The sequence below is a fragment of the Theobroma cacao genome, chromosome 4 (genome assembly GCF_000208745.1).
Source record: "Theobroma cacao cultivar B97-61/B2 chromosome 4, Criollo_cocoa_genome_V2, whole genome shotgun sequence".
NCBI classification, from domain to species: Eukaryota; Viridiplantae; Streptophyta; class Magnoliopsida; order Malvales; family Malvaceae; genus Theobroma; species Theobroma cacao.
This window is the reverse complement of record NC_030853.1, coordinates 25,172,968-25,184,293: the sequence shown is the minus strand read 5'-3', so window position 1 is coordinate 25,184,293 and position 11,326 is coordinate 25,172,968. Positions and strand designations below refer to the sequence as shown.

General features: G+C 32.4%; 1 protein-coding gene and 1 long non-coding RNA gene across 5 annotated transcripts; one reads left to right on the top strand and one right to left on the bottom strand.

The window, feature by feature from the left end:
• LOC18602550 lies at positions 745-3,135 on the top strand. Of its 4 annotated transcripts, none has more exons than XR_001927369.1 (6): positions 745-877; positions 995-1,116; positions 1,707-1,765; positions 1,955-2,026; positions 2,121-2,724; positions 2,881-3,135. It is a non-coding gene; the product is annotated as an uncharacterized LOC18602550 (long non-coding RNA). The 4 variants fall into 4 exon arrangements; XR_001927368.1 differs by lacking the exon at positions 2,881-3,135 and having other exon boundaries at positions 2,121-2,189; positions 2,608-2,725; XR_001927366.1 differs by lacking the exon at positions 2,881-3,135 and having other exon boundaries at positions 2,121-2,725.
• Positions 6,593-9,988, bottom strand: LOC18602549 (putative NAC domain-containing protein 94). The gene is made up of 3 exons (XM_007034010.2): positions 9,657-9,988; positions 8,903-9,156; positions 6,593-7,205 (listed from the first exon to the last, which is right to left on the bottom strand). Exons 1-3 carry the CDS (start codon positions 9,799-9,801, stop codon positions 6,756-6,758), a joined length of 849 nt encoding a protein of 282 aa, XP_007034072.2. The 5' UTR covers positions 9,802-9,988; the 3' UTR covers positions 6,593-6,755.

Below are 11,326 nucleotides of genomic sequence, written 5' to 3'. Positions count from 1 at the left end.
GGGTACCATGAGTCATTCCTAATCAATGACNATCTATGTTGCTAATATAATATGCTAATATGTCATAGTAAATAATAATATGACAGAATGATATAGTTACATGATATTTTTACTTTGTTAACATTTGGTAAACATAAAATAAAAAATGACATTTTGACTATAGATGATTAGTCAGCTATTACTCTTACTTATTTTATTTAAAATAAAAATATAAAAATTTATTAATCATAATAAAAAAAATTAATATTTTTTTTCTTTTAGCACGTTGTCTTCTTATTTGATTTCAGCTTTTAGTTGCCTACTTAGTTAATTTGTGTATGTTATACAAATGTAATAAAAAAAATGATTAGAGTTTCAAAAATTAGTTTTATTATTTAATGATTAATATTTAGTTAGTATAATAATTATTATTTATTTAGTTTTATTATTTTGATTGGTATCATGACATGTTTGGTTATTCCATTCTTTTTTATTTGGAGTGAATATTGAATAATAATTTCATTCTCTCTATCATGACATGTGAGGTAGTTGGATCATCATTTTTCGATTACAAAATGCATGTAAAAAGGATTATGCAAGACATGCTACAATAAGTTTTATATAATGGCAAACGCGTAAATATGATTTTGTTTTCGACCATAAAAAAAAATTAAATACTGAAAAACCTTCAATTTTGTAACTCAATCGTAATTATTAAAATAATAATAATAATGTTACTACATTCCCGTTCCCATCCCCCCACCCCCCCCCCCCTACGGATTTGGCTTTGGTTTGGGAGGACTGAAATTGAACAGCAAAATGCCAAAAACAAGATTCACCTTCAAAACCCTTTCATCATCATCAACAATTGAAGTTCCTTCTTCAGACCCAAACCCAGGTTTTCTAATGGGATAATAAAGACATTATTTACATTCTTGTATTCTTATCAATTTCTGTTCTGTCCTAGCACTTTCTTCTTCTGCTTTCCTTTCTGTAAACTTTTAGGAATTTGCAGGTTTTAAAGCAACCGACAACGCTTCTGTGCCAGCAGTTCGAGTTTTTAAAAGGAAAAAGAGGGTTAAAAAGACGGTGGATGTTGTACAAGAGATTCCCAAAGCAGAAAATAAGGGCCTTAAGGTAAGGCCATTATTCTTTTTCCCCTTTTTTTCCATTGAGAATCAGAATACAATCTTTTTGGGTTTCATATTAATGTAACCTTTTTCGGGCATTATGATTAATAGGCTTACATTTTTTTGTTCTCTGCTGTAAACATGATTACAATGTCTTTGTTATGTATTTATTTATTTATTATTTTTTCAATGTGGAAGAAGGATTCTTATGTACTTTGGTCTTTTGCTTCCATTTCTTTGACTAATGGTCATCCTGACTAATTGAAATTTTATCCTGCGTGATTTTAGAAAATGCATATAGACTGAAATTCATCATTTAATAATGTGTTATTACTGTATCACTCAAAATTTAAGTTTGGCTACATTTTTACTTGTAAAGATTCTTTTGGTCCAATGAACCCAGTACGTAGTATGGAGTAGCCCTCCTTTTTAGAATAAACCCTGTAAATCCTACAGGACTTTATCCTAGGTATTGGTACTAAGGGACTTTACCAACTAAGCTACCTGGTTTCTTCTTTTTACTTAAAAGATTTGGTGATAAGTTTTAGCAGTATAGAGTAATTCTTGGCCATACAACCATTTAAATTTTTTCTGCAGCCGTGTGGCCTACCTGACTGAGGAATTTGCATACAAGAAGGTGGATGGTCCTCTGTCTGGTAAGATTTATGTTGCAATGCTATTTTCCTATGAGTTTGGCATTTGAAAGTTTTTCCAGAAAAAGTTTATTAGATTGACAATGTCTGTGCATGGAGTTATGGCATATTAGGGAATAATTTCAGGATGCTGTACTGGTCCACCATCCTGGGCAACTTATAGATTGCTATCATGCTGTATTCATATTGCAGTCATGAGCACATATGGACTCCGATCCTAAATAACACAGACAAGCACATAGATGCACAAGAGCATGGGCAGTGGTATATACATATGTTCATTTTTGTATATTAATGTCCATTTTTAATGGATAATCTCCCTGGCTCTGACTGGTTTCAGCTAACAATGGCTTTGCAGGGAAGTCAAAGTCCACATCTGATGAGATTAATGTGGGAACTGGTATTGCTTCCCCAGTTGGGATAGGAGGTAAATGATGAAAAATTGTGCATGAGTAATGCTAATTGAAATTGCAAGAGAAGAAGAGAGTTGGCCAAAGGAGTTTATTGACTTTAAAGAGAACTCATAAGTACATGCCAATTTGCTCCACCTTGTAAACCTTTTCCTTCTATATGTCAATTGAATAGTCTGTTTAAGTTACCAAAGTTTGCAGTTGGTCTTTGCATCCTATCATCATGATTTAAATGTAGCATATCTATAGATTTCTGCCTCTAGGATGTGTTTGGATTGTTAAGTAGATTGTCTCTTATTAATGTACATGTCCATATAGATTATAGAATGATTAATAATTTTGATGAACAAGACTTTCTCCTAGTGCATTTCTTTTGAGAGTATAAACTTCTGAATTACAGATGCATTTGCTGTTGATGTGTTTGATGTGATACAGGGAATGCACCTGCTAACTGGGAAAGTGCTTGAAGGAATCCGTAAAATAAGGTCTGCAGAAGATGCACCTGTAGACACTATGGGATGTGAGAAAGCTGGCAGTGTTCTTCCTCCTAAGGTACAATCTTGCTTAACTTAAAAAGATGCAAATCAGAAAATTCCTTGAAAAAGTTGATCCCTTACTTAAGGCTACAAGCATTTTGAATAATCTTAATGCTTCTTCTAAGTTCAATGGCATAATTAATTAAAGCCAGTAAAGTTTTAGCACTTTCAGGTTGGGAAGATATAAGAGAAGCCAAGAAAATCTTCTTGTCTCTTTCATTATGTCTGAACCAACGTTAAGTCATTGCTACCCCTAGCAGCCAAGCATGTTACAGTTGGCATTGCTCTGGATCTCGTAATAATAGACCAGACCTGGCACGGCTAGGATAGAATAGAAGTAAGCCCTAGCAAGTTTCATTCATACATGGCTTTTCCCATTATTTTTATGCACGCCTACGACTTTTTTTTTGTAATTTAGATTTTGAAAAGAAAAAAACATAATAGCTAAAAAAATTTTAAATTATTTTAAAAAATTTAAGTAAGTTCTTATATTTTTATTGCATTCAAATAAGTTTTTATATTTTTATTTTAAACCTAATAAGTCATTATATTTTAATTTTGAGTCAAATAAATTTTTATAAATAATGATTAATATGAAGACATAGTCATATCGTATATTTTACCTTCCATATTAACATTATGTCAATGTCATGTGGATGTAAATTGATAAAAGACATTTAATGATAATTAATTAATCATCAATTATAAGGATTTGTTTGATAAAAAATAAGAAGGAGGAAAGAAGAAAAAGAAACAAAAGCAAGAAGCAGTTAAAATTAAAGGCTGAGGTGTAATGTTAAGGATTTTGATGTGCTTGAGGTCCTTGGTTCAAATCTCAATAAATGCACAAATTTTTGAACAAAATACGTGGATATAGAGATTTGGTGGGTATTTATCAAAAGCTGATGAGAATGGAGTTGGGTGGAATGTTTTATTTGGAGTGACGTCTTGGTTATTGTGGAAATGGAGAACTGTACGGATCTTTGAGAGCAAAACTGTAGTTATTGAAGGGAGATTGTCTTCAATAGATAGCAAGATCTTATCAATAAAAAATGTTGTAATGACTGAAACTAGTGGAAGAATTTCAACAAGACCCCGAGAGGAAATTCTAATTGGCTGGACAGAGTTTTCCTCCGGTTGGATGGCTCTCAACTCTGATGGTGCATGTCGAAAAACAACTGAGCAGGTAGCGATAAGAGGAGTCTTGCGAGATTCGAATGGTCAATGGAGAGGAGGCTATGCGATGAAACTTTGAAAATGCACAGCATACCGAGCTGAACTTTGAGGTGTTTATCAAGGGCTCAAATACACATGGGAACAAGGATTCAGGAATATTGATATTCAGGTAGATAGCAAGTTAATTAGGGGTTGGTGCGATAACTTCCCAACTTAATCACCCTTGTTCAAATTCAGATTTAATTCAAACCATAAAGAAGTTGGGAGTTGAAGATTCGCCATGTGTGCAATCAGTAGACTTTTTTCCATTTCCATAGCCTTCATGTAAGTTTTCTTCTTTTTTTTTTTTCGGTTTGTTTCATTTTTATTTTACTTTGGCTAAATGTCTAAATAAGTCTTTGAACTATATAAAAAAAAAATCAATTAAATTCCTATCTTATTATTTCGTTACGTTCGTTTTTTAATTTTTATTTTAAATAAGTAAATTTTTATGATTAATGATTAATAAATATGATCATTAATTAAAATTATTGACTAATTATTATTAGTAAAAAAACCACTTGTCAAATAAGTTCATGACTTACGTTAACTTAATAATAATAATAAAATGATCTGTCATCTTAGTTGCAGCTTTTTATTAAAAGTATTTCTTTAGTTGGAATTAGCAATCATTTTATGCTAGCAGATTTGTATTTATATGATTGTAAAAGGTTGTAGTTAAAATGAAAAGTGATATTTTAATTAATGATAATTAATTAATTAATTATTAATAGTAAGAATTTATTTAATTTAAATAAAATATAAAATTTAATTAAATACAATAAAATAATAATAATTTATTTAAACATTATGTCATTTTTTGATATAAAAAGCTGTAGTTAAAGATTTAACACTGTTAAGTAAGGTTTTCTAAACCAATTAAAACTTATGCCCACCATTAAATTACAAACACAGAAAACATCCACGAAAACTCTAGAAAAACACAGCACCATGAATCAAAGTGTCAAAACTCCCCTGTACAGTCCCAGAACGTCGTCTGGCAGCAATTCAAAAACACATGTAAGCACCTGCAGACAACAACAGTCTCAGGGAATGCTAAATCCCAATCCTCCCCCATCATGGTTCTTCTCTACTGTCCCCATTCATTCTTCCCTCTTTCAATCAAAATGCAGCCGTCCATACAAAGATTAGCGGAAAAAAAAGATTTATAGCTAAACCCCAAAGTTAAGGGAAGAAAACAAAAAAATAAAACACTGCTTAGTCCATGGAATGTTGGCCTTTAAATTTTAAGATGAGAGAAAAATCATGAAAATTTAAGTGACTAAAAGAGGAAAAAATGATAAGATAAATGATGGATGAAGCTTTTTTAATTTTCAATTGATAGTGTTTAATTTTACTCTTTATTTAGATACGAGATAGGTAACATATTTTACACTTCAAGCATCAAATAGACACTTACTAAAAATTTATACATAGGGCATGAAAAGAGGTATAAAAAAGTAAAAAAAAAAAAATTATGATTGTGAGGAGTAATTGGTGTAATTTATTCTTTTCTATTCCACTTAAAAGAAAGGAGAGAAATAATTTCTTTTTCGATCTATATGGATATATACTTTTTAATTTCCTGTACAAAGCATCCCAGTGCATTTTTTGTTTTAAACAAAAATTCTTTCGCTTTCGTATCTTTTGGTTTTAACTCTCCTTTTGGAAAAGCCTTCTAGAAGGAAAAGTAAAGAGTGCCCTCGCATTTGCTTGGTGGAAAGAGAAAGGAGAATGGGGTTCCATTATGTTACTGCCTTTTAACTTGAGTGGTCGACCAATAGCCTTATCACATTGCATTTATAGCCTTTTATCAACTACAAGAGGTAAGTTACACTCTTTTTTTTGGCTATTATAATATGTAATTAATCATGCGGTTTTAGTCAAAAGATTATATTCAAGTCTCTAAGGGGAAGTGGCACAATTAGAAAATTGATATTTTAATTTGAAAGTTTCGAGATTTCATTTTGAAATAGACGATACAAAATTTATGTGGAGGTAATTTTCCACTTAACCTTATATATATAAAAAAAATTAAATTAAAATATTATATGCTATAGAGAATTGGCATGCAGGGCCAAATTAAAAATGTTTTAAGAGAATTGTGAGGAAAATAATTGAAAACGAGTTGCTTGATCGAAATAATTATCTTTTGATCATAGTGTAACTCTTCTTTTAATGTTACGAATTATTTTGATTTGAATGCATCTTTTTTTTTTAATATCGTCGCATATTAGTCTCTATCTTTAATAATGTCTTGTGTCTTATTTGCTTTTGCTTCTCTTCTTGGAAGATGGCATCAAATTATGGTGAAATTGTGGGTCTTTTGGAATTTGGAAATATCTTTACATAATTAAACTTGAAAGGACCAAATGTTGATGTCATTGTTAAACACTTGAAGTTGATATATCTTCTGCTTTCTCTTTAGATCATCCTCTCTACAGGTGAGGAATTATAAATACACAAACAATTATTATCTTGGTGACCTGCAAATCTACCTTTCCTAAATAACATTAAGCTAATAAATAAACTTTCTGATCGAATTTGAATCGCATGATAGTGAAAGATATATAACAATCTTTTATCTCCCAAAACTCTCTCTCAGCAACAGCAGATGCAAATTACTCCGGTGGAGTCAAGAACCTCCCCAACTTGAACTCATTCAGATATATTAGTGAAATGCCCAATATGTGGGTCTTCAAACTATATTAATTACTATTCACATGCATTACATGAGGAAAAGAAACATTAAACCATATAAGTATGGGGTTTAAATAAAACCCCTTAGCAAACCAGCTGCTTGAGTAATAAATATTTGGAGGAAAGAGGGGGTCAATGCCAATTCTCCCAGCTGGACCACAGGTCTGGAAATGGAGATTGAGCTTCCCTGGTCTCAGCCGATTGGTTGTGTTGTTGGGATGCAATGTGGCTTGGTGTAGCCATCAGCGGCATCCAACTTGGATCAAATGAGGAGATTGGCTCCATTTCCTGCTGCTGCTGCTGCTGCTCACCAATCGATATTTCAAATCTCACGTTTGAGTTTGAGTTTGACCCAAAATAATTTTCATACTCATTGTTAATAAAGGTTAATGGCGGCAGAAATTGCTGCGGCTGCGGCTGCTGTTCCTTACAAGCAAACTGATCCACCTGCATGGGATTTATGGAACTAATACAGCCACCTGTAGCTTCTAAACTCATTGGACAAGAACTGTTTCTGATATTTTCCATGTCTTCTTCAAGCCTTTCTTTTCCTTTGTACTTAATCTTACAGAGTCTCCAGTCCTACATAAAAAAGGAACAAGAAAAGAAGAAGAAAGTCAAGCTAGAATCATACGAATTACTATTCTAAAATGCTAAACAATGCAGAGTGAGATGCAAAACCATAATGATGACTGCACTGACATTGTCCAAACACCAAAACTTTGGTACCCCATAAAGCTTGTACACGTGCCAATAAAGCAAAAGGCAAGAGTATCATCTCATTCCTTGACAAATGCTAACCGCAATATCCCATACCTTGTCTTGTCTCGTTTTTTCCACACAGTACATATTCATTGAATTTTCCTACCACACTGCACTTATCTTTGAAGAGTAAAAAGAGTAAGTGATCAAATAGAAAACACATATATAATCAACTAAAGTTCCCTCTCGTTAATCGGAACTTCTGTTATTTGTTTCTTTTTTCTTACAAAAATAAGAAAAATACAAAGTGCATTTAGATAGAAAAACAAACAAATTGTACATACCATCTTTTTTTTTTTTGAAAGATATACATACCAGCTTTTAATAGAGGAAAACAAACCAATAGTTACAACCATAAGGTAAGTTTTAGTAGCACTATATAATTAAAAAAAACCCAACATTAAATCGAAGCAAACTTATACATGGATTAAATTTGAATTTTTGACCTAAAATGGTTTGAGTATCTCATTTTTATTGTTAAAGTTAAATCTTAGTTGACAGCTAACTAGTATTTGGTTCAATATTTAGCATATGTATTCTTTACTTAAGGAATTGGGTATGAATTCTCTTTTTTTAAAAAAACATATATGAAATCCTCATTGGCCAAGGTCACTGCAGTTCATACAACAAAAAATATACTGCCTATGCCTAAAGTATTGGAGGGGCAGGCAGCCATCAAAATTAACTAAAAAATACATCTTGTTCACTCTCTAACCGATCCCTTGCTTGCAGCTTCAGCCCTGTTCATGTAGGCAATAGACGCAGGACTTACCTACCAATCTTCTCCTTGTATTTTTTATGGTTAAAATTATGGGAGTGAGAGCTGATAGTGAAAATTGTAGCAGAAACAAGTATAGTACTGTTATTCTTAACCATATATAGTATATGGTTTGGCTTGAGATTATCATAATATTTAAGAACATTAAAATTGAGAGTAATTATATATGATGGTATAATTTACTTGGGAGATGAAAAGGATTAAACTTATGAACTACTTGCTAGCTAGCTGCTATATATGCTGTGGAGATATTATTGATCTGATAATCTAACTATATTTACAAGTTCAGGACCCCAATTATTTACCTGCCATTTGGCTCCCCACAGCCTAGTTAACGTCGTTCTGCTATGTAAAGGTAATAACCTCGTATAGCTATAAGCTCACACGTGTAGACTAGACAATCCTTATAGTGGCATCAGAAGACAAGAGGGAAGTCTATGGATATCTAAAGAAATCGGGTTTTGGACAATGATATCTCAAGAAATTAAATCAAAAGCCTAGATTACATATGTTTCCTCTTTTCTCCCCCAGGCTGTAAAAAGGCAGATTTGCTCTTACTGTCACCACATTATCAAGAACAGGTTTGTTTAATAATTTGAATAGCTTCATGCTCTCAAAAGTGCTTGGGGGAAAAATACCCAGCAATAACTTAATTAGCTGATACGAAAAAGGACAGCGGGTGCATGTATGGTTTGAAGATATGCCTTATGCATCAAACTCTGGGAAGGAGGACACAAACCGTTGGAATAGAGTGAAGGGCATATTCATGCATGATCCAGTCAGTCTTGATCGCACCTTTGCGCTTTCTTCCGTTATCCCTAAACCTGTGAAATGTTAAGGGCCTTTTGTAACCCACCACTCGTCCATTAGCAGAAATTGTCTTGACATGACTGGTGGCCTTCCACCATCCTCGACCCGACACCTCTCTAGAATCACTCTCCCTCTTACAGTAGTAATACCTTTCGTTATTGTTTAAGGCCGCGCTTTGAATCCCTGCACAAAGTATAATTAAAACAAAGGATGACTAGGCATATATAATATTAGTCTGAGAAATAAAACCATCAAAGATAATAAGTTTCCATGTACTGGCTTTTACTGTAGTAACGTTACATATAGTACAAATTGTGGGATTTTGGGAGCCATGGCAAGAGAAGGGAGCAAGGGAAGGGAGTCAGTTCAGTAGAGGCTACAGAGGATGAGATGAGACAATTAAGTTGATCGATGAAACATAGGAAGTATGATTGTCGTTGTGATCTGATTGATCCAATGTTCCCTGGATTACGGGATTCTGTTCCTTTGCACCCTCAGACATGAACCCTTGGACAAATATTGATAGCTTTACGCATTAATATTTCACTTTTATATGCTAACAAGTCTGGTCATGCACCGAAACTGGAAACATATATAGATAAACTAAACAACAAAGAGATTAATGTATTTGATGCTATCAGAAAATTAATATATGATTAAGGAAGAAGAAAAGAATGTCATACATTGAAGATCTTGCGGCTCTAATTTATAAATATTTCTTTCAACAATGAAATCAAACGGCGCCATGACATTCCCAGATACTTTCTGTATCAGTATTTGGATAAGCTCTTCATCGGTAGGGCAGAATTTAAATCCCATTGGAACCATCTTCTATTCTTCAAAGTAAAGACAGAAACCTGTAACTTAATTATCACTCTTTTTTATTTAGAAAAAAAAAAAAAAACTTTGAACATTCGTTCAAAACAAATCAGATATCTCTGAAATGGTGTAAAGACGGGTCTTTATAAAGAGAGAAGGAAGTAGAGAAGAAAATGCAAATCTATGAAATGGTGTAGAGTAAAGATGGGTCTTTATAAAGAGAGAAGGAAGTAGAGAAGAAATTGCAAAGAAGACAAAAAGAAACTCAAGTTGAGAGAAGACAAACAAATTTTTGGTTCATTTTAGAGGAAATTAACATTAGTCAATATTAATTAGGTTGACTCAAGTCATCGGGATGCATGGAAACTATAAAAATATTGAGCTCAGATATGCGAAGTCAGTCAGTCACCAATAATGTATTACAAGTTAGACACGGTGATGATGATGCTAATAATACATGGCTTTTGTGCGGTTGCATTCACATTTATTCTTGCAATTTTATGCTATATAAGATCGTAGGGGTGTTTCTTTCACTTTAAGAGCATGTGCTAGCTTCATCTGTTGATCACGTTATTCACTTTTCTCTCTTCTCTCTCTTCTCTCTCTCTCTCTCTATATATATATTATATAATATATATAATATATATAATATATNCTTTCTGTCTTTCTACCTCTTTTCTCTCTCCTCTCTCTCTCTCTCCTCTCTCTCTATATCTATATATATAATATATATATATATATATACCCAAACAAACACACATATATATATATATATAAATATATCCGTGCGCGTGAGAGAGAGTGTGTGTGTTTCTCGTTTATTCTCACATGTATGTCATTGCTATTTTGATGGACTTTAGGGAATCGAAAGGCATAATGTAGAAAGTTAGGCATGGAGTAGGTTTTTACTTTTTGAATGGTTATAGTAGAAAAATTAGGTTTAATTAGCAATAAAAAAAGGTAGCTTTTTCTTTGTTCACATAACTAATTAAAGTTATTAGACTGGTGTTTTTTTATTTTTTATTTGTTTGTGTTTCTAAAATTACTAAAAATGATAAATCGATAATAGAAATTCCAACAATATATAACATTCGTTTGTGGAAATAAGTTACTTAGAAGGGAAACTCATAATTAGTATGGGAAAGCAGGGAATTATTACTCTCTCTCTCTCTCTTGATGACAAAGTGGCTATTATATATAGTAAGTTGAGGTAGCTAGAGTTAGAAGAATTAATTAGATTGAGATACTATATAAAGGCAAAGGTTTCCAAAAGCACTTCAAAGGCAGCTGCTTGCCTTGTTTTATCCATTATTATAACTTGTCTGGGCTTCTTTGGTTTGGAGTCATTGCCATGTCTATATATATATATATAACAATAGGGCATTTTTTAAAATAATTTTTAAAGATAAAATGTTTTTAAAAAATAACTTTTTTTATAATTCTAACTGTTTTTTGTCAAATTGGATAAAATTACCTTTAATAAAATTACAAACTATGATGTTACACTTCATGTGAAAAACATGTTATATACCAT